This window comes from Vanessa atalanta, chromosome 2 (assembly GCF_905147765.1).
Source record: "Vanessa atalanta chromosome 2, ilVanAtal1.2, whole genome shotgun sequence".
Classification (NCBI taxonomy): Eukaryota; Metazoa; Arthropoda; class Insecta; order Lepidoptera; family Nymphalidae; genus Vanessa; species Vanessa atalanta.
Window position 1 is genome coordinate 9,674,476 of NC_061872.1, and position 25,015 is coordinate 9,699,490.

Here is a 25,015-nt window from a genome sequence, read left to right on the forward strand (position 1 = left end):
CTTTGTAAATCAATTCTAAGTAAAAAATTTAGGACAAAACAGTTCTGACCTTATAGGAAACAATAATTTCAAAAAGTCAAAATATCATAATACTTCGTAACGTTTCATCTGTTATGAGAGATTAATTTAAAATTTAATTAGTTTTCGTTCCATACGTTCATAAAAGGCAGAACTACGTAACTAATGCTTACCGTGAAATCAGTTACTTATCTTGTATTGAATTAAAAAAAAGCGTAATATGCAACCTTATTTATATATAAACGATTAATTATTGTCAAAGAAAAGTATAAAGTTTTTTTTTTATTTTAACATAGAAAATTATCAATTAGAACGTAGAATATATAGTGATATTTTTGTTCGGATTAAAATTGCGGGGCGAAATGATTAATTGCAAATTCTAGCTGTTAAAACAAACAAAATAATATATTGCATTTTAACGGTCATTAAATTATAAAATAGCTAAATATTAAAAAAAAAAAATACAAAGAACTTCACCCACCTTAAAATAATCGTCCAATTATATGAGTACAATTTGGTATAACTAAGCTATGACACGCGAACAGACACTTCCTCGTGAACTAAACAAGTCTTTAGAAATATTTCGCGTTGAAAATAAACGAATCGGATGAGCGATCACTGGGCACTGAGTGGTGCGCAAGCGCCGGTTATGTGGCCACTGAGCCACCACCTTCCGACCGGTATGAAAGTGTGCTGCAAGTTTATAACAAATTAATTTCGTTTACTCCAAGTCTTAACATTGGCACATATGGCAGTATAACAAGAGATTTGTGAAAAGATCGGCGTTTCGATTTCGACTGATCTCTTCGCCCTCCTCGACAAATAGAAAGTGACACGGAAACCGTGGAATCAATTATCACGCGCCGGCAAAACGAATGATATGTTATGAGATTTCCTTCTAACTGATCTACTCTATTAGCATGAATGATTGAAAAAGCGCCCATCGTGATTAAAAAAATATATTATTTTGCAATATTTTTACTTTTACTCAGCGACCTGATTTTGATATAAGTGCCTAAATCTAAATTTTTGATTAATGATAATTTTCCGGGTGCCTGGGATAAATAAAGAGCCGAGATGGCCCAGTGGTTAGAACGCGTGCATCTTAACCGATGATTTCGGGTTCAAACCCAAGTAGGCACCACTGAATTTTCATGTGCTTAATTTGTGTTTATAATTCATCTCGTGCTCGGCGGTGAAGGAAAGCATCATGAGGAAACCTGCATATGTCTAATTTCTCGAACTTCTGCTACATCTGTATTCCACCAACCCGCATTGGAGCAGCGTGGTGGAATATGCTTCAAACCTTCTCCTCAAAGGGAGAGGAGGCCTTAGCCCAGCAGTGGGAAATATACAGGTTGTTAAAGTAAAACGAAAAAAATTGGCTTTAATCTGAGAAACTTCAAGTACTGTATTACAATGCTTTAGTTTAAGATACGGATTAGGTACAAGGTGTTAGTTCAAGGTGTTAAGATGTTTGTAGGATAAAATATTTCAATAAAGATTTTATTATTATATAATAAGATTAATAAAATCTGAATTGACTGAAAATCGATACATTTTTCGAGACTTTCCAAGATGGATACGGGTAATTCTCATAGTGTTAAAAAAAATTATAAGAGCAAAGTTTCTTCAAAGGAAACTAAACTACAAACAGCTTCTTTGAAAAACGAGTGGAGAGTATATGCTTCTACAAAGGCAGAAAAAACACTTCATATAAAAATAGACTTGTTGAATCAAAGAAAAAGGTTGCATTGTGAGCGATTTTTTCATTCTTACAATAACAAAAGCGTCTAATTAAGGTCACTGGAAGACAATTATGCGGAATGGCATAAGTTTTCGTCCTCACAATACACGGCCTCAGTTGTCAAGTGCGGACACATTGACTCCGGCCTCCGCCCCGGACACGACACCACTGACGTTATTTACAAAATGCTCCACTTCTGCCATTTAACTTCCATTTTCAGACACAATAGAATTTACTGTTTATTTCTATTTTATTGTCCGTACACTTTACTTTGTTTACGAGTTTTCTGTTGCTTTTTTCATAACACAATAAAACTTTTCTTGTTGTTTATTTTCTATACAATCGAATATTGACGATTATTCTTACATATTTGATAAATTTATACATTTACGGAAGAACTTAGTTACTTATTGGAAAAAATTGGATACAAATTATGTTACAGAAATTCTTGATGTACGTATATTTAAAAAATAGTCATATCGGCAAATACCGTGATCAAGTAAATAGAAAACAAGAAATTAAAATCTAAATAGAATATTTTAGTAAATTTTGATTTGAAAGCAATATAAGTAAGTAGTTTCTCCCATCCTTGAAATCGAAAATTATTCTTAATAAAAATCAATCTGTCATTAGAAAACGTCTACGTTGCGAAAGGAGATCGAGGCAATCAAATCTATAGTGTCGGGGATCTTAAGATGACTCAGTGGTATTTCGCTTATACATAGATTATTAATAAAACAACCATTCAATTTTAGTTGAATATACGGCGTAAGTTTACTAAGTTTTATATTACCTTTATAAATTATTCAAAAATAAACTTTCAAAGGTACTCGACGTGTGAGTCAATACATACCAATATTCTTTTTAGTTTTTGACTGCGTTATAGGGGTTGGTTGTCAGGTATTATTCACACAATTTATTTATAAATTCGAGTCTGTGTTATTCTGTTGTGTGAGGTATATCATTGTAGAGTTTCATTAAAATCGATTCAGTAGTTTTTACGTGAAAGACTAACAAACACCCACACACCAAAATTCGTCTTTATAATATTAGTAAGGATTAAATGTGGTAGGCTTAACATATTATGATTTATGCTTAAAAGTAGATACCTACAAGTTCTACGAAAATTGTTCGAGAAGCTTAAAACGCGAAATTAGTTTCGGATTTTCTGAAAATCCTGCGTTAATAAGAATTAATTTATTCATTTTGTTGCCTTATTATCAAGTCAAAGCCCCTCATCCAATTTTCTACATTATAAACGCGTAAAAATGTATCATAAAAATACGCTTTGAATATTCTGTAATATATCAATATTATTATTAAATATGTATGTGTTTTATATTATGATATGAATCATTCGGTAAAAGATAAGGTTTTACAAACATTTAAAAACATCAAATTTAGATCCGTTAAGACAAGATCACTTGGATCTTATAAACATAAATACGTTTATATTATTTCTATAAAAGTAGAACAGCCTGTAAACGTGCCCCAGCTGGACAAAAGCTATCTGTCTTCGAGAGATTTGGAGCTTATTCCACCTCGCAAAAGAGCGGGGCTCTCTTGCGATCTGGTGGATGCACATGTGGAAGAATTTCATCTATAACATACAGATTTCACTATATTTCCCTTCACCTTGGAGCACGAGATGAATTATTCATACAAATTAACGTGGTGCTTACGTCCTCTTGAAACTCGGTTAAGATCCACATGTTTTAGGCACTGGGAAATGATGGTTCTCATAAGATATTGAAGCACTATTACTTTCTCATTTTCAAAGGATAAAAATCGAACTTGAATCAAATATAAAATTTATACAATACGATATTTAAACAAGGGAGGACGAGCGAAATGGTTTATTATTTTGTTTTACGTAACGACTTAACGAAGGTATGTTCTTCTTTTGTCTGTCCTAACTAACAACGGTTATTTGATACGGGAAAAAGGAGTTTCGTCAACATACGAAATAACATTTGTTTAAAAAAAGAAAGAGAAGTAAAATTTCGTCGTCCATTAACAATTAACATTCTAACCAATTTATATAACCATAATTAGCAAAGTCGCGTAATTTCTAAGATTTACATTATTTTCCGTATAACTACCTACCCACTATTTTAGCAACAAAGCAAATATACATTATTTATTTACTTCATTTCTATTGTATGTAAATAACATATTCTTAGCGCATCCAGTTAAAGTTTAGCAGGTCTGTATATTAAATATTCAAAAAGATCGGCTGCTGACTGTCTACGGCACGAAGATGGAAAAATAATTCTTTATAGAATTTATGCTATATCTTTTGACTCGCGTCCTAGTTATTAGATCATGGCCGTTATAGGCGTAGTTGGGGATGTTTTTGTGTCAAACCATATTAGTATTAAATACATATATTGCTGTATGAAACATTCAGAATCTCATCGATATTTTTAAGTAGGTGTTAGCCTTAGCCTCCCCTACCCTAGAGACAACTTAGGTACTTTTATTTTTCATATTAAGTATTTTTAATTATTAATAATGGCATGCTTGTTTTATCGAGTGTATCATCTGATGGTAAGTGATCACCACGGCCTATAGACAACAGCGCCGAATGCAAAACCAATGCGCCACTAATCTTCTTCTATGTATGTCCAACAACAATACTGAGTATTACTATTTGGCGGCAGAATGTCTAATGACTGGGTGGTACCTACCCAATAAATTATTAACATCCTCTTAAGTGGCGAATTCCAGAAACACTGTAACAACTGCCTTTCATAAGCAGAATTCCAAATAACGAAATTCTAACATTAAAAATGACAAACTTCTTTCACTCAGGTGATGAATTTTGAAACATCCTTTCTGAAGAAAAATTGCGTCTTGTCAGACCTATACTTTGTATGCCACTCAGACATTTTATGAAATAGATACTTATTATTGTTAGTATTAAGGTTATTGTCTCAAGTATAGAGCTCAAATCAGTAGAAGTGCCGCCACTGTTTAAAATGCCAGTCATTTTTTATATGTATATATACTAGATAGACTGACAGTAAAAGTTTATTTATGATTTATTATTTTGCTTATATTTAAAGGTTTATTCTGATAAGTTCTCATGTAAAAGTTATAGATATTGTATAGATATCTTTTTTATTAGGAACCTTCTTTTTTTATAAAGAAGGTTCCTAATACGGTATTTTTGTAAATTTATACCGTAAATAGATAAATATTTTAATATCACGGTAAAATAAATAAAAAATAAAAATTTTATTAGGTGTCATAAAGGTCAAACGACCAGCCGCGTTAATAAAAGTACGCGTCTAAGCGACCCTCGCTAAGGAAAAACGTTTAAAAAATTCCAATTTGCTTCATTGAATAAAAGACGTTCATGTTATCAAAGTACTCCATTGTCCACTGAATGTGAACAATATAGGAACATGACTCAGAATACCTGAGATACTCTTTGGAATATGCAAGATTAATTTCAGTTTTACGATGTTATCATTTGCAAAATTAAACATTTGAAGATAGTTGCTTCAACGGTTTTAAGTCCGCAATTTCGATGATGTATATTATAGTATTAATGTTTTCATCCACTAAACCATCACGAACACTAATTAACTAGTAAGATTAATTAACAACATAGGTACTCGTAATTTTAGGTCCGTCGGACGTCCTGACAACTTAAATAGTAAAAACTTTTCTAATTAACTACGGCAAAATAATTTGACGTACTTTAGAGTACCCAAAACTTTATTTTATACATCAGGTCATTTTAAGACAAAAATAGCGACCAAAGACCATTGTGTTATAAATACTGCATTTAAGTTGAATAACCCTTTTTTCGTTCCGAAATAAATTTATAAATTATGCAATCGTCAATACCAAAAGTTACAAATATCAATGAAAGCAGGAAAGCCATTTATATTTGCGCAAGAACAGACCTCGGGATGGCGTTAGTTCCCGCAAAACTCGTTTTATCTTTAGAGTTCGACCCGCCACCACTTCGCACGGCCGACATAACTTGTAATAGCATTTACGCTTTCCATTGATTCACGCCTAGTTAATGAGTTTGTTAAAATCTAAGTTCAGCAGTAATGTATATAAAAGACGATTGCTGAGTTCGTGGTGGTTGCGGTTTGTTGTGCAATCGTTGCGTGGCGCGACGCGGAAGGCGCTGCACTCGGCCAATGGAGCACTGCGCAACATAAGCACGTCTCGTGCAAACTTACCAACATAAATAATGAAAAAACATATAATCACTTAAATTAATTATTTTATGATTTCTACATACTAACCGAAATTAAAGGTTATTGCTGTTATTTTTTTAATTAAAAAAAAAATAGGGAACGATACATTTTCCTGAATAAACGCGACTCTACATCATTAGTATGGCACGGGTTCATTTACTGAGGACAATTGACGCGAGCCTTTATTTTATTTATAATAGAGTAGGTCGCAGCAGTTCGTCCTACCTCATTATTTTTCCGAGCAAATGAACTTATTTGAAAGGCGGGTGTCAGTTTGTGCAATCCCCTTTAGAAGTGGGCTAACAGCCAAGGCTCGTCTCAACGTACTTGACCCTAATGATCGTGCAAACAAGTCCTTTCGGTGTTAAAGCAACATAATAGCGGCTTAAATGTTACACGACTAGGTCGGTTTTAATAGAGCTTCAATTCAGCGATCATTTCTTTGTATCTCATGTTCTTGTATTGTTTTTTTTTGCTATAGATTTTATTATAGTTGTTTCTATCGTCGTTCATCCGACTTTCGTTTAAAGATAGTCACATTGAATATCCTATTCCAATCGAAAGAGTAGAAACAGTTTTGGCACATTCGATATGTTTTACTAATATGCTATATTATATTTTACCAATAGTTCTTGATTAATTAAACTTTATTTATAATACAACACTGTTCCACTTAACTACTTACATCCATTTTAATTTGATTACCAAAGTTTCGACTAACTTAACAATATTCAAATTGGCGTAATAACGAATCCATATTGAATACCACAGACTTCATGATTTCGACCAATGACATCACGTCATTTTAATTTCATAGTTGTTTATTTGTGTTTTATCTTTCTTTGATTGGATTAGGCAATGGGGAAATGGGATTGTAGTTTGGGTGAAATAAATCAATTTCTAAGTCCTCATATAGTTTTATTTTATATAAAAAAATCAAATGCACTCATCCATCCCTCATCTCACTATATATAAATACAATAGATTTCTTGCATACAGCAAATATTCAGAAAATAGCATTGGCTAATAACCACATTTAGCTAGCGCTTAATATTACATAAGATTCATTTAACACAAGCATTTTATAATACATCATGTGATACGGTTACTTCACTCCATTACTTCTAAACTATACGTCAAATTGTTGTTTAATTTAATCTCGAACCTCCAATGTTTACATATAATACACTTGATAATTTATTTTTGCTATAATTTCGAATAATCCATCACATAAAGCAGTAACGACTATCATAAGTACGAAAAAATAATCTTAACACGTAAAGAGCTGGCACAACGAAGATCTGAATGTGTTATAATATTAAAAATAAAATTATAAATCTACTGTTACACGACTATACATGAAAATATGTACGCCACATAACATACAATATACACAATAAATAAGATCATGGAATGTTATTATGATTATCTCATTTTCAACTCTGACCACGGCCGCAGGACAATCAATCAGATACACGATAAAAAAATAAATCTAATTTCAATAATGATAAATTATAGCAATAATACTTGTAAATATATAGGCCACAGATAACTGAAAGACTGATTGCACAGAGTCCGAAGTGGCTACAGTCCGCCAACACTAATATATTCACACTGAACGATTAGCGCTATCACTAAAACGCCACTTGTTCCTGAGTACATCTGAAAAGATTAAAAAATTATATCAGTACATTATATGTAACAGCCAAGTAAGACTTCTGTTTTGAGTTGAATATAAACAACGTGCCACCCGCAATTTTTTCATAAGTATCCTTTCACCTCCAAGGACGATTATAAAGTATTTATTTTACATCAAAAATTAAAAAGTCTTTGCCCGAATTCATACCGGCGACCTTCGGTTAAAGTGTATAATATTTCACAATCTCTGGCTCTGTCGCCTCTCACAACAAATAGCAATCACATTATATAAAAAAAAAACGACGTGATGTATGCAATTATTAAAATTATACTCTTAATGTGATTTTACAGTAGATTAATGCATACATTTATTTTATTTTGGTTTAAAAATATTTTCTAACTTTTATCAAAATACAAATACATACAAGATGAATACATTTTTATTATCATGGAGATTATTGTTTTCATAAAGATTCGTTTATTATGGTTCGTATTGTATGCGTTCAAGAATCGTAAATCTGATATGAGTTAAAAAAACGCATGTATTGATTTAATATTAAAATTTACTTTAATTTGACAAAAAAAAAAGAGTTCTTTAAGTCGATATAATTATGTAAAACGCGTTCGAATTAGCGGAATATGTTTACGTAATGTCGATCAAAACAAAATCTTATTTGTTTGAGCAATGATTACAAAGTTGTTGTGTTACGGCATTATCATTGTAATAGAGTATGCGTGATGTAAATTGCAAAATTAACGCGTCGAGTCGAATAGTTATGAAGTCGTGCTATATTCGTTTATTTGAAATAATTAGTGTTCGTATATAAACAGAAGGCTCTTAAAGTGGAACGAATTTAATATAATGTTTAATGTAATTTAAATTACGAAAAAATATGATAAATTTTATTTTTATGCATACAATAAATGTTATACATATTATAACGTGCGTTGACCTAATTGTGGACATTCGGCAATAAAGCAGTACCTATAATTTTTTTTCTTAATCATGACTTGCCTAATATTTATTTATATGGCACTTAAACTACGATCAGAGGCGATCAGAGGCAACAATATTTATATAAAAAATAACACTACTAAAGAAGACTTTTAATAAACTTTTTAATTTCTTAAGTTGTAACTGGGTATATAGTTGTGGTGATGTTGGTGCAGTGATAATGGTGTAGTGGTGTTAGTGAAGTAATGGTGGTGATGTGGAGGCCGAGCGGCGGTGCGGTTACCGGCTAGTGCGCATGCGCGTCTGCGTAGAGCGTGGTGGCGATGTATGTGGTGGGCACGAAGCCCTCCTCGCGCGTGTGGTGGCGGCGCACTCGCGTCCAGCCGTCGCCCGCGTCCGTCTCCAGCACCAGCAGGCGCTCGCCGCACTCCATGCGCATCGTCGAGCCCGTGCCGTTCGCTGCGGGACCACAACGTTTGCTTAGCTTTCACTGTACTTTTCGCAAAAGAACCTCTAGAACATTTATTCCCCTCAATTTTATAATTCATTTACCCATGTAGAAGCATAATAGTTTCGACTCAAATTAAAATATTATTATTTGTCGGCGGTATCAAATGTAATCTTTTAGATAATATTTTTTGTGGCTCAGCATGATAACAAACACGTTACGTATATCGTAGGTCAAATAACTGTATTTCTAGCCTCAACGTCCACAGAACTATAAACAAGAATTATTAATAATTTTATAATTTTCCTGTCGTATCGAGATGTTAGACCAACTATCGAGAATAAACACTGACCTTCGAACGCGTAAAGCGCCTTGCAGTAGCCCAGCGGCTGTAAGTCCGGCTCGTAGTAGTAGTCGAAGTCCGACTCGTGGTCCTGGTCGTGGTCCTGATCGTGGTCGTGGTCATGGTCGTGGTCGTGGTCGTGGTTGTGGTCATCGTGGTCGCCGTTGGTGTGGTCGGCGTGCGCGGCGGCGAGCTCCCCGCCGAGGCCGGACTCGGGCGAGCCCCCCGCGGCGCGCCCCCCGCCGCCCGCGCCCGCGCCCGCGCCCGTGCTCACCGACGACTCCGAGGCCGAGCGGGACAGGGACTCGCTGTTCGACCCGATGCTGGCGGACAAATTATGAGTTTATAAAAAATACATTATACATAATTAAATACAAACTCTGAGCAATGTATATTACATTACTTGGGCTTGGCACAGACCTGTTAAAACATATTTTATTTGCCATTTTTGATCGATGTTGATAATACAGACTGTTTATCTATATAAGTAACCTCTAGAGTGAATATAGATGGTACACCTCTTTTTTCATGACACTCCACCGACATACAATTGACCGCAAGTCTCGGAGATTAGACTACCGTCTGGCCAATTTATTTTTCGCTTTATAACAATAGGAATTTACCTTGTTGCTTGCGTTGGTGCAGATCCGTTAGTTCTGGCCGTGGGATGTAAGGGCGGTGCACATACTTGATTGTTCGCTTCCACTAGCAACTCTTCGTACTTGCGTAATTGCGCGCGCAATTTCTTGACTTTATCACAACATTCGTTTAGTTGACCTGAGGTGACCAAAGCACAAAAATAAATAATTTAATTATGTATTTCATCATCATTCATCATATGCATTATTGTGTCTTTGTGTATAAGCTTTACTGATATATAAATATATACAAAAATGGTATACTATTAATCGCCTGAAAGTAAAAGTACAGATAATAATGAAAACTAGTTACTAATTTATAGCCTATTCTTATCAAAGGAGGAGTCATAAGTCGATTTTAACAACTTTGACAATTAATTGTCATCAATAATAAACTATGGTATTTATAATGAATTCTAAAATAATAGGCGTTTTGAATACCGGCGAAGTTTTAGTTTTCGGAAATTTGGAAATAAAAATATTAATCAATAAATGTTTGTAGAATATAGTAGCATGTCAATTAGCAAATCGCAGAGAATATGTAAATCCAAGATTTGTTTATCTCAACTCCTTTTCGATTGAAATAGGCTATAAAGTACAGTACAGTAACAGTAACAGTCTGCAAATATCCCACAGCTGGGCAACGGTGAACAATAAGTTATAGACACGATCAAACCTTCTACAGTCATTGGATCTCCTAGAGTAGGATTTGTTTCGTATACGCCTTTCATTTTCATTAGACCTTCCATCGAAGCCTGTACCTGTCCAACCTGCAAAAATATGTCCACGTATATATTTGTGAAGACTAAAAAGGTCCATGTATAAGAAGCACGTACTCATTGTTTACCAAAAGAATAAAATTTTCCACAACGATATAATCTACACAGGACTTTTACGACCGTAACATTTGCATACTTATTTAAATCTATCCATGACTTAAGCTTCAAAATTTATCAAAAGAGAGGTTATAAAATTTGAGTAATAATATTGTTTTCTTATTTTTTTTTGAAAGCACGTTAAGCCGTTTGTCCTGCGCCTGAACTCTTTAATCGTATCGGGTATAAGGTTATTAGAGCGAGGGAGAGTAAAGGAGAGAAGTCATAAGTCAGACTGGCATCAAAAGAGTTTAATCTCTTAATAATTTTGTCTCCTTCGTAATTTTGGTTTTTAAATTTAAATTATAAGGGCTTTTTTATTTGTAATTGTATTGCTGTCTAACGAATTGTTGTGTTGAAATTAAAAAACATATTCTTGTTGGAAATTGAACAATCTCAACAATAGATATTACACACATATACGATTTTTCACTTGGGCAACTCGTTCAAAAGTAAGTCTAAAGGGTACTTGATTTCTTCCATACTTTAATTCCACGATTAAGAAAGATTGATTTAGAAATTATTTTTTAACATACACTGTGTTATTGTATCCAATAAAACAAAAGCACGAGATGTACTGTATTAAAAAATGTTACCTGTTTCGTCAATTCCTGAACTTTTCCTTGAAGTTTCTTTTTCCGTTGATTTGGTGGCAAGTCTGAATAATCCTCCTTTCCGTCCACCGACATGTTGTTCTGTGAAAATATACAAATCCTTCATTGTTTGATACTTTACTCACATAACACATTCCCATCGATGAAAAAGGAAAAACCATAAACCAAAACCAGATCACAGTAAAAAAAACCAACACCTTGCTTAACTTTAGTCACAATTTCTAATAATTAAATTACATTTTAAAAATAATGCTAATTCTAATTTAAGTACATTAAGTATTTTGTATTTGGATATTGAAACACCCTTTGAAAGACAGACTTGTGCATAAATGCGTAAAATAATAAACGACAAAGTATAATAGTGTTGTGTTAATGAAGCCAGCGAAGCGAAATGGTGAATACTACATTGTTAGGGTTACAATATTTTAATTGTTTTAATTTTATTAAAAAATGGACACAATGAATCATTTTGTTTGAAGATTACCTAAAGCTTTTAAAAAACATACGTTCTTACTTTGGTTTGATTTAAAAAAAAAGTTTATTTATAATACATAACAGGAGTCCAATGTCCTATCGGGTATAATTTTAACCCTTGTGCTAAACATTCCAATCCTTTTCAATCCTTGTGATCAGTTCCACTTTTGAAGTAAAAAAGAAATCCTTCTGTTGATAATCTTTTGAGGGATAGTACAGGATTAGTTTCACACATTCTTATAAAAAATAACCCATAGTTTTATTATTCGTCTCTCGGTGTGTCTATTTATGACTGCGTAATACGTGTAAGACTCAATAAGAACGTATTACTTTATATTAAATAGCATATGAATTGTTATCTGTATATTATAGATAAGTATCTGTCACTTTGTCTATAAAACATTATGATATTATATTTTTAAACATAAAAATTGACGGTTACATGGTTATCGTTTTCGGACGACCATACCGACCGGAGAAGGACGGTATGGTCGGCATGAACCATTACGATACAAATTTATTACACAGTAAAACAATATTTTTTTAAGTTAAACAGTTCTTAGAATAATTACAACAATGGAACAATTAAATCTCGAACATTCCATAACCACAAGAAATGAATTCACTCTTGTTTTCCTTTTTGAAATAACAATTAGTGCGTCACGCGTGTATTCTTGTGAATATGAAAAATGAATGTTAGAGTTAAAATATTACCACAGACTAGCCCATTACTAACAGAAATTTAATTAATTATACATACATACAGTTGTTCATACTATATATTGCATATGTTGAAGTAACAACTAAGAGAACAAATGCATTTTTTATTTTTTTGTAATAAATAACCGTTATAGTCAAAGTATGACACATTACTTCGGTTATTCATAATATTATTTGAAGCAATTACGATTCAATATATTTAATATATGTTAATTATATAAGAATTTAACACTCCAATGTATCACATAAATCATAATTTGAACACTTAATTAAATTATAAATCTTCAAACAAACCCAACCCTCTGGGTTATGGCTACACCTAAATGTGCAAATCGAAAATACTAAATTAAAAACTAACTAAATTATATTTTAGTTACAAACTAAATAAAACTCGCAACTCACTAAATTCTAAATTGGACGTATAATTTAGTTTAAACTACACAATTCGATGATACGTGTAAACCACACATTACGTTCAATCGTGACAAGGGAACCAATTGCCATTAACAAAACCGACACACGTAACTGACCTTCAAGGAGTTGCACGCCTCAATAATCTTCTGTGGCCAAAGCATTAGGCAGCGAGCACGAAACGAGGAAGCAAAACAAATTACATTAAATAAAGAACAGAGGATAAACGAATGACTTTAACCGCTCCAGGGGAAAGTTACAAATTAATTTAAATCATAAGTTTATAAAAATGTGCTGGAAGTTTGGCTTTGTTTGCGTCACGCAGATACGCTCGATTTATACCTTTGCTTAAATTTAAAAATAAAATATATATTATGATTATTAATTCCATTATTTATTTACTTAAGTTATAGTAGAATGCCCGACGTGGTAGAGCAGTGTATTCCATACATCATTATTGCTCCATCAATTGCGAGGATGATTAAAGATATTATGACTCTCGTGCCTCATTAAGAGTTACGGGACTTACTCTTCAAACCGGAGTACGCGAATATAGTGTTCTGTACCACGCTCTAATCTTAAGAATAGTTAGATTCTGCACAGACAACTAACACCACTCATATTACTTTCTAATAAGCAAATAACAAAGTTCAATTTAGAAAATATATATACACATATATATTAGTAAAGTTATGTTTAATAAACGGTAAAAAACATTTTTAAAATTCAGAATAAATTGGAAAAACACGAGTTACAAACGAGCGCATCACACGACGAAAACAAAGATAAATAGAATATAAAAATAAAATTATTGTGTTAAAATTCGTGTTGTTAACAAAATTATTTAATTTTTAATAAAAAAAAATCATATAAAGCCTGGTATCATGCAAAACTTACGTCCCCACCACCGCGGGTCGACTTACTTTTTCCATGTTAGAGACGGCCGCCGCCAGCCATAATATGAATGGATGTTATGAACCCGAGTTAGGTAGGGGATCGAGGGATAACAGATAAAAATATATTAGTACCTCCAAAACATAATAAAAAATAAACATAATAATAATAATTAAAGATAAATAAACGATACTATATTGACTAAATATACCGAACATATTCCCAACACATGCAAGTAAACATATATGTCCTCGAAGCACTTAAGCTCGCAACGCTCAGCCGGCCAGCTTTCAATATAAAACGTAGACTTATATCATACATCTTATACATACAAATCTACAATTGGGTATTTGAACGATTTCTCCGTATGGAACAATAAAAATGTAACCATATTTTATTTGTATTCTGTTAAATCGTCTACGATGACACGCTAGATGTTTTCGAGGATAACACAATGTGTTGTGACGTCATAAATTGTGACAGACAGCTTATTCGTGATATTTCACTTATAAGCATAATAATCACATCAACGTTCTGAAGCCACAAACATATACGACGCGTTTAGTCATCACGCGTATGTATTCAATACATTTTAATAATTTTATGGTTTTAAAAAAAAGTTTAATTGTCATTCAAATACACAATTCTAATTGTCATACATAAAAAATAACTATAACATTCTTACTACTACTTCATTCAAAATACATAAAAATAGAACAAGAAATAAATAATGAATTCGACTGTCAACAAAAGAGTGTACTTATTAATATGATCAGATTATTATATATAATCCGGTAAATAAAAAAGTCTCACCTTATTGGAGCTGAATATGGACAGGAGGCCGCCTCTCTTCTTGATCCGGTTGCCGGAGACGGTGCCGCGCGCCGCGGTGAGGTGGTTGTGTGTGTGCGTGGTGGCGGCCGAGTCCGTCGCGTCCGCGCCCGTCGCCGGCTCGAACCGGAAGTCGTCGGGCGGGACGAAACCGGATTTATACCTTTCTATGACGAGTTGTGTATCCTGAAATCGATACGAATTATTGCTACATGAGTTTCATCTGTGACTGTTTGAAGTTAGAATCGGCCGAGAAAATATGAGAGGCCGAGATTTTATTGCTGTACGAAACAACTGTATCAATACTGAATATAGTTGAAATATTCTGTATTACGATGCTGAATTCCAGAATAGATATTTGTATTGCTTTATTAAAACAACGAACAACAAAAAAAAAAGCTAGTAATTTATAATTGGGTTTAAACATATACAAACTTTTTTAAATTATAATTTAAATATTAATAAAAGTTTAATTGATATACTCGAATAAGCTACCATTGAAACAAAAGACTTTGTTCTTGACAAATGGAAAAAGATCGTTTAACAAAAGAGTAGATAAAATTAATTATTACGCACCTCTTTCTCATTAATACTCTTGGCCGCTTGCTCCATTCCATCAAGGCACTGCATTATAATTGGGAAGACCTTCCTTTCGACGTCCACAGAACTTAACATGAAGTTTTTTATATTCTTTATTCTTTTTTCATCTAAATCCTGGAATTAAACATTTAGTTTTTTTTTATTAAATTATTATTGTACATAAGTTTGAGCAAATATCTTAAAGAGAAGGGATGAAGCTTGTTCTACCACTGATTCGTACAGGGTTAGTGGATTCAAATTTGACAGACTTTATTTAACTCAACACCGCGGAGAATGAAATGAATTGAGCAACGAAAATACTATATTTGTGAGCTTTTTTGACATTTCAAATTAGTTTAGGAGTATTCGTACAATGGTAACTGCATATGTTCAAAAAATATTATCGAATCCTTAGAGCTGATCTCTGTAGCTTAGAAGCTAACAAAGTTATTTATTTAAAGACTTGTTATAGCCTTAATTTCGACCCATTCATAATTTTACATAGGACATCCATTATATATTTGCAATATCGTCGAATACAAATATCCAAAGTGCTTCTTAAATAAAATATTTACTGTATTAAACTTTGAATTAGGTTATTTGTCGCAAATTTTGGCGCGTGAATATCATGGGCTTAAGTGTTTCCGTCAAGATTTTATTTTTACATTTCTATGGTAACCCTACAAGTGACCCAGTTGGCCGAACGCCAGAGTGCAAGCTGTAGGCGCCTCAGAGACATTTCACGGAATCGTGTCAAAGTTTAAATTACTTCCTATTATTAAACATTGTTATGTAAGCTTATGGTTCGAGCCAAATGGGCCGTTCGAATGGAAACACAAATATTTTATACAAAATTAGTCTCTTATTCACGAATTTCTTAACATATACATATAGGAACCTAGATTTGATATAATGTTGAAGCTCAAACTCTCAACTAATCGCTTGGCTGGTTTTTAAACATGGGGTGACATTTTAATTTGAAGGTGTCTGGCGACAAATACTTTTGTCTCTTGAGAATTATAAAAAAATTAAACGGGGAGATATTTAGCGTAAATGTGAATGTTTACCGAGCTACACTTTTTCCAATCGTTTTTTTTTTTCGTGGAATTAATCTCTCATAAGTGATATATTTCTTTTGTATAAGAACTCTGTACAACTTAAGTAGCACATAGTAAAAAAAAACAAAGATTATATAGAAGTTAATAAATAATTAACATCAAGTTATAACTTAATAATTGCGCATTTCTTCAGTAACATACCTGTAACTGTTTGAAAACGTGTGGTAATCTCTGTTCATAGTGCTGTCTCTGCGCCTCGTTCGTCTTTCGGAGCTGATCCATGTATTCCTGCTTCGCGTCTTCGCACGCTTGGCTTCGTAGCTTCATGTTCGTCTTTTGTTTCTCTACCTCCGCTCGACTGCAACGGTTACAGAATGAATTATACGTTATGTTTACAGGGATAGTTATACCTTTTTAATATATAAAATAAATGTTTATCTTCTATGCGTTCGGCGTACAAAAAAAAACAGATATTTCATTATACCAAAACGTTTTATGTGGATCCTTATTCTAGCTGTAGTTATACAAAAAACTATCAATTCTATCTGTCTGTACAATATTTTCTTATATCCAATTGAAATCAAAGTTCGAAATAATAATATCAAAAACAAAAAAAAAAAAACATCGCATGGCTGACTTTAATGTATTTGTTCGCAATGGGAAAGTATCTGCTCATATTTTGCACAATTTATTGCGCTCTTGAACTGTGACGTCATGTTCTTTTATCCAACTTTTTGTAACTTTATCTTTAAATCACTTTAATAGTTCATTAAAAAATAACAGCATTAATTTAAATTGGCCTTTGTACGAAGTAATTGAATTGATAATATTATTTCAACATTATATTTCTTACTTTAATATGAAATATATATATATATATATATATATATATGTATATACAATTAAATAACTGGTTTAAGTATTGATTTTTATCATTAATTCCAATATGTTGCAGCGATCGTATATTCAACTTTCACTTAAGTTTTAACATGGTTATTTTTTTCGAAAAAGGCAGATTATTGTGTAAATTAAGGCAAAAGGAAAGGTCGTAAGAATAATACAAATATATGTAAATAAAAAGAAAAATTCAAATAAATAATAAATAATTCATTCAAAATCAAAATAATAAATACATATATTTTATCCATGAAGGTAGATAATAGTTTGAATCGTCATTCTAGTCTGTAGATTAAATTTGATAGAAAGCTGTCATCGATTCGAAAAAATAATTTATTAAATATAAATGTATGTATCCTGGTACTAATGACATCAAAACATTTTACATTACAAACAAAGTCGCACTAGAGACAAAAGCCGACTACCTAGCTGCTCAGGACGCGAGCGAAGGACGCAGTAAGCAGGACAGTGAGGTATTGTCCAGTGTCATAAGATATTAACGTGATACTCGCGGGACGTACGCGGGACATATATGTTCATTAAAATACAAACTATGCAAAGAAACTTGATTGAGATTAAAAATAGGCATCTACCCTCCGGAAAGCCTTGAGTGCACTCGACAACTCCCTAGCGGCGCGTTTTATTTAAAGAATATTAATTTTGCAGCGTCGCAGCGTTTTTTTTATACACAGATGAAAGGAAGCAAATCAGCTAATGACTCACTTCGTGGGACAATTATATTACTGATATAAGATATATCTTTGACATAGTTAAATCAAATACACCAAACATACAATGGAACACACCTTTATATTGGTAAAACACATATTACACTATATTCATTTATAAAATTAAATAAATAGAGTTCATTGTAATCGAACCCAAGCTTTTTTTTATATTTTGTAGTGACTAGATTAATTATGCAGAAATAGTGGCTAAGGAACACAAAGAATTTTAGTGTAGTTTATTTTTATTATTCATAAATGAAGGGGAAATTCGTGAGGAAGCCTTTACGAGTCGAATGATATACTGTGTACACAAACTGTACCGCAATACAGAACTCGTAAACTTCTTCATTGGGATAGGAGACCTTTGGACGGTATTAGCGCTTTTACGGTAATTGTACTGTAAATTTATTACCTTAGATTAAAATCTGCATCTGCTTTCTGGAAGGCGTCGAGCGCCCGTTCCGACTCCCGCGCGGCGCGCTCGTACGACCTCCGCGCCCGCTCCAGCGCGCCCACCGCCGTACTCAATACTGCCATTTGTTTCGCGCCTTCGTTTAAATGTTGCTGAAAATTATATAAAACAATTGTATCCATCTATAAATTAAGTCAACAGAGTTTCTATACTATTAAATCAAATACAACGACAAATTTAAAACGTTTAAATTTTAATAGTGCAGTTTTCAGTCACGAATATGTTTTTTAATTGCATTCAAGTTATACTTCAATAGTTAAATAATTATTTTCTTTTGAATAGAATATCGGATGAATTTAATTGGTTTTTTCTCGAAAATATATCTAATGCAAGAAGCCAATTATTTAACATGACCAAACAGCAAATAAAGGATTTGTTATAAAAAATGGCCAGCGACTACTCAGAAACTTGTAGTTTAAAAGAAATAAACGCTTACAACTCAACACTTGTATACTGTTTCTCGGTAAACATAACTAAACCGCAAACAAAACCCAATACAACAAAACAACTACAAGTAATATGATGTATTATTGAAAACGTGCATAAATTTCGTCACACAATAAGGAGGAACAGTTAAGACAACCAAGAATGACATTTGAAAATCGAATACGCTAATTTTAGCGTATTCGATTGCGATACGAAACTAATTGCACGTATTTTAAAAGATCCTTAGTCTAATTGTGACGTCATAGCAATCCTGCTTTTATGTACGAAGTATCTGAGCGACCGAACTTCGCTCGGTTATAGTTTATCTATAAACTCAAAAGCAAAACCTTATTTAAATGCAAAATCTGAGCCGAATTGTTGGTACCGAGATACACGAAATATATATATCTCATTCAATATATTAAAGAAAAACAATAATAAATGTACACAATTACATGGATAGTATTCAAATTTCTACGAACATTCTGTTAATGTTTATCGCTGGTGTCGAAATAAGAATAACTAATTAAAGTCGACGAGTCTGCGAAACACAAAATAGGATATTTCGAAAATTCAGCGTTCATACCAAATTAGTTTTTTTAAATAATGGAAGTCTATCATATAGTATAAAAAAAGAATATTCTTTTAAAAGGACAGTTCTATTGTACTACGAAAAGAGGATATGACTAAGATGTGATAGGATGTCGCCTATAACTCGTCTGACTGTGATTTGCTTACATCAACCGCTTCAACAACATTTGTAAGGTTCCGTGGAGTTCTATATGAACAAATTCGAAACCTTTTTGTGCAACGTTTGAACTTGACTATGCGACATCAATTACAATAATTACTTAATTTATGCACGTATCGAAATTCTTTATAGATTTTACCGGATCGTTATAACAAAAAATATTACCTTTCTCTCCTCACGAAGCTCCTTGGCAAGCAAATGCAATTCACGAACGACATTGGACTGTAAATTTTCCGCCACAACCTCTCGTTGACCCGCAAAGTCCCCCAACTCCTGAAGGAGCTGTCTGAATGCTTTGCAGGCTGTGTACCTGTCAAATAAGACATATTTGAATAAAAAAAAGAGTTATACGTCTTGTTTCCGACTAATTAGATATTATTAAGATCATTTGTTATTGTCCCTGAATATTAAGCTGCATGTTTCGCATTTTAGATTTGACAAAAAGTTTGTTATTTATTTTTTATTTATCGCGTGTACGTCAAAGACAGCCTTATTAATAATACTATTAACTTTCAAATCATTAAACGGAAACAGATTTCAATAATTAACAAACTTATGAAAATTTACATATTTCTTAATATTTAAATAAGTTATTTCCAATTAAGAATTCATACACGGCGTATAATATATGCAGAATTGTGATCAAGCGGTAAAACAACAGATATACACATATACAATAATATACCAGTATCCTTACAATATGTAATAAGGAAGACGGTCTATAAAATACGTATACAGTCGTAAAGAATGATCGAGAATATAAATGATTATAACAAGTTCATATTAAATGCTAATAAAATACATATTAACGGAGATGGAAATAAAATAAACAAGTGTACTAACTGGTATTCATCCTCTTCTTTTCTTTTGGGTTGATAATTCTTGACTAGCCTCCTGTAATAAAAAGATCACAAATAGTAAAACCTCTTTAGTGATGTTGTTAAATATGATGTCCTACTGACCGGTTTAGGCCACGGCTATTATAAGATGGCCCAGTGACTGTACGTGAATCTTAATCGAAGATTGCGGGTTCAAATGCTATAGCAAGCAAGCATCACTGAGATTTCACGTGCTTTAATCGTGTGTGTAATTCACAGGTGCACTATCTCTCCCTTAGTACGATTACACAGCTAATCCGACACAACCGGAAAGAGTTACTACGAGGTAGAGGTTAGTTAGGAGGTGTTGCAAACTTTGCCAACTTCGAACTTCCAGCGTGTTACTGAGATTGCCTGGACAGGAAATGCCAACGACTTTTTATTGAACCTAACACCTCAATATATAAGCTTTAAATCCAGCTACAGAAATAACGAAGCATTTATTAATTTCCACTTTTATCAGTTACACGAGGCCAGTAATAACGTGACGGATGACTTATTGAAGGCGATTAAAAATGCTTATTAGGTGATTAAAAAATCAAAAAGACCTCAATGAATAAAATATTTAAAATAAATAAAAACGCATACATTCTCTGTGGGGCGGTGAAATGTATAATTTTTCGATTATATATCAGTTCGATGATATTTATGCGGTAAATATTTTAAAATGATGTAGTGAAAGTGAACATTCTACCAATTTACATACAAAACTCGCTAGACGGGTACGGATGACATCCTGCTAATAACCATCATATGATGTCTTGTCCTTGCGTAAGCTCATTATAATATATTCTTGCGTACGTAACATCCCATCTAATATAACTTTCAAAACAGAATCAAAACATAACATAAACATTTTCCTCTTAACGAAGCGTGTAGAAACGAATTGAATAGTATTATCGAGTCGTAAGTTTATTTTATCAACTTCAAAACTATAAATACTTAACCCCCTTAATAATAAACATTTTATAGCGGTTGTATTAACACGATACTTTGTCTTCTTCTTTCGAATGTCAAATTACTGATGACAGATAGAGATAAATCAATGTTTAAATATGCATCCGCTCTAAAGCGTTAATTAGTAAGCTCGGTAATGGATAAGTAGTACAGGATATAATGTGAGGATAAATAATGTTTTAAATTACCTGAGTTTCCCTGCATATTCTAATTCTATCGCACACCTCTCCTTGACGAAATTTCCATATTTGTCTAAGAATTCAATTCCTTTATGCGTGTGGGCGGCTAAGTTATCATATTGATCCTGCGAACAAATAAAAAAAAAATCTTTAGTACGTGCGTTGTCATCATTAAACTGGAGGATGCAGATCGCGATACCCGGTCATCAGGAACTGACGACAAACTGATAACTCGTCCTAGTATAGTTTATATGTCCACATACACATGAACTACCGATGAGTAATTTTAATAACACACATATCAAACAATGAACTGAATATGTTTTTTTTTTTAGAATTATATATCACTAATATGTAGTCATTGTTTTCATATATTTATAACACAATAATTATATCAAACGTGTAAATTACGACATTTTTAATAAACTGAGTCGCTTATAAACACTTTTTTAATCGTAATTTTACTTTCAAGAATAACTAATGCCAAACTCAGTATGGGTTTAGAATAAATATTTTGTTGCATTAAACCGACGAGAAACTGTTTTTATTTAATAAATAACGCGTTTCAATTATACACAATTAAGTTTATATCCTGAATAAATCAACAAATACCAAGTCTACACTAATTATCACGCATTACTGTATATACTAGTGTTCACTCAGTGGTTGAAATTCGACAACAATAATCATTAGAGGAAAATATACATGAATTTGCCAGTTTCGAATATTTTTTCACTCCTACATCTATTTTTATATTAAGAGGGATAGATCAACGGAATCAAAAAATGAATAGCCTATAACCATCTACGAACGATTCCGAGTCCATTGGTCGTCGTCTCATTTTGATACGTTCTGTAGTTTTCACGTGATTGACGCACAAAGAAAAAACAAAATCATCGTGTGTACAGCGATTGTGAAGCCCGTCAATAACGACCAAAAATATTGCTTAAAATTATCGTATAACTACTTACAGAGGTGAAAATTGTACTGAATAGATTTATCTTTGCCAATTTATAAATATATGACCCGAGATGTCCCAGTAGTTAGAACGCGTGCATCTTAACCGATGATTTCGGGTTCAAACCCAGGCAAGCACCACTGAATTTACATGTCATTTGTGTTTGTAATAATTCATCTCGTACTCGGCGGTGAAGGAAAACATCGTGAGGAAACCTGCATGTGTCTAATTTCAACAAAATTCTGCCACATGTGTATTCCACCAACCCGCATTGAAGCAGCGTGGTAGAATATACTCCAAAAACTTCACCTCGAAGGGAGAGGAGACCTTAGCCCAGGAGTGGGAAATTTACAGGCTGTTAATGTAATGTAAAAAAATAATATGAAAAATAATAATTGAAATATTGAAAATATATAATTGTTAATATAATTTACAAAGTTCATGTTATACTTCATGGGTAATCGGGTGTACGGAGATAGCGTGCTAAGATGCGCACGCGACGTCTACATCAATAAGACACCGCCCTTGACTCGCCTAGAGGTTTGCCGAGGACAACGACACTTAAATGCCCACCTCCGTTTCTCCTAACTTACCGAAGTATCACATCCTGATTAAAGTGCCGATATCCGTAAAGGATTACTCTAAGCTATAAACTTTAAAATTTATACATAAAAATGAATCATTTGATTACTGATGTTCTAAAATTTAAACTAATGCTTTAAAAAAAGTTTATACCAATTTTGTAGGCTATTAAATGTTCCACTGTTGTCGTATAGAGGGTTATTTAAAAAAAAGGTAAAATCAATTAAAATCATTAATAAAACAAGTACTTAAATTATTAAATGTTTGCAAAAATACGTAACTATTTTTAATTCGATTAATATTTTACATGATTATGAATTATAATAAATATATCAACATGAGCTACATAAAATACGTTTACTTTAACATGAGAAATACATGACATCCGATACGCATGAATCATGGTTGAAATTTTGCCGTCGTGCATTATCCCTTCATTGTGAATCCTAAAATAATCTCGTTAAACCAGAACATCAGTGAATAAGAGCTTCTGAAATAAGACGCGTTAAGCAAGCATGAAATATTACTCCTAAAATAAATTAACTTATACATTTTACTTTCTGTATAATATATACATTCATAATTACCATTTAAAATTATTTAATTATCATAATTAACAATTTCATTTTAAAAAAGAATTATTTAAAAGTAAAAGTTATAAATGCAAACGATTAAATGCCTAATATTACTATTTATGTAACCCCTGTGGTGTCGTTATTATTTATATGTCTAGAATCTCCCGAGTGACTGACGACTATCAAAATTAAACTATAAGTTGACCTGTTTAGTTGATACTGTTTAGATATTGGAAAATTTAAGAGCCTTGTAATCCTAGAGGCACTGCACATCCTAGGCCTTTACATTTTAGAATAGCATAAATACATAAGATCACACACTTTTTTGGAATAAGTCGTTTGTTTCACGTTGATAAAGTACTAACGTATGTTTTTGTCTTCTGCTGGAAACGGCGCGACTGGTATATATAGGAGTATAAAATATTATATGAAAATTTCTTAATTTATACAACAATATTTTCGAGATTATCTTAACGAAGTCAGTAGGTACTCAGCTTAATATACACGAGTGAAACAATATATAACATCATAGTAACGTCATAACATTTCAATCGATCTATTGGGATTTAAAACGAACAATGCATGCTATATTCCCGTACTAACGCTTTGCGTGCTGCGACAGTCGATACTAAAATACGGTTGACATCAAGTAATATCCGTCCGAGTATTGTCATTCTATTACGGAGCACTACACGACATGCATATATTGCATTGTCATTTTTGATTAAGCCTGAGTGACCGTCTCTCGAGTGACTTCTACGAGGAAATAGACTTTGCAATCATCCATCCTTACAATTGTTATGAATATCCTTTACGTCTGCGAATCGTGATACTTTCTTCCTCCGAACGTAGATACCGGTTAACGACAAGTTCGATTTAATTACATCGGATTTACCGTTGTTTTTAGTCCCGTCCTAATGAGGCCTCGCTTTGTCATAATTACACGTTAACGTTCACGGATCATCAACTCGAATCGATAAAAATTGAAAGGTTTCTCATTGTATTCTACTTATTTAAGGCTCGCGGTCATGGCCGTCCATTACTGGTACCAATTTCACTATCAAAACAACAAAATTCAAATTTAAGTGTACTTTAAATTGTGAATATTATGTGATATTTAAGAATATATTCGGTATATTAGTCAAA

At 32.8% G+C, this 25,015-nt stretch overlaps 1 protein-coding gene across 3 annotated transcripts in view; it reads right to left on the reverse strand.

Moving 5' to 3' along the window:
- Positions 1–6,891: 6,891 nt before the first annotated feature.
- LOC125070411 (formin-binding protein 1-like) overlaps positions 6,892–25,015 on the reverse strand; it is a 42,393-nt gene continuing 24,269 nt past the window's right edge. The window contains exons 2-15 of one of the 3 annotated variants that reach the window (XM_047680287.1): positions 21,764–21,879; positions 20,584–20,634; positions 19,906–20,050; positions 18,504–18,655; positions 16,668–16,824; positions 15,406–15,543; positions 14,812–15,015; positions 13,224–13,250; positions 11,482–11,580; positions 10,687–10,780; positions 9,996–10,149; positions 9,382–9,695; positions 8,865–9,040; positions 6,892–7,650 (exon numbers count right to left, since the gene is read on the reverse strand). In XM_047680287.1, the coding sequence (XP_047536243.1) occupies positions 8,868–9,040; positions 9,382–9,695; positions 9,996–10,149; positions 10,687–10,780; positions 11,482–11,580; positions 13,224–13,250; positions 14,812–15,015; positions 15,406–15,543; positions 16,668–16,824; positions 18,504–18,655; positions 19,906–20,050; positions 20,584–20,634; positions 21,764–21,879 (1,824 nt within the window). In that variant the 3' untranslated portion in view covers positions 6,892–7,650; positions 8,865–8,867. Of the gene's footprint in view, positions 7,651–8,864; positions 9,041–9,381; positions 9,696–9,995; positions 10,150–10,686; positions 10,781–11,481; positions 11,581–13,223; positions 13,254–14,811; positions 15,016–15,405; positions 15,544–16,667; positions 16,825–18,503; positions 18,656–19,905; positions 20,051–20,583; positions 20,635–21,763; positions 21,880–25,015 lie in introns of all 3 variants that reach the window. The other 2 variants (XM_047680280.1, XM_047680296.1) reach the window with 2 other exon arrangements.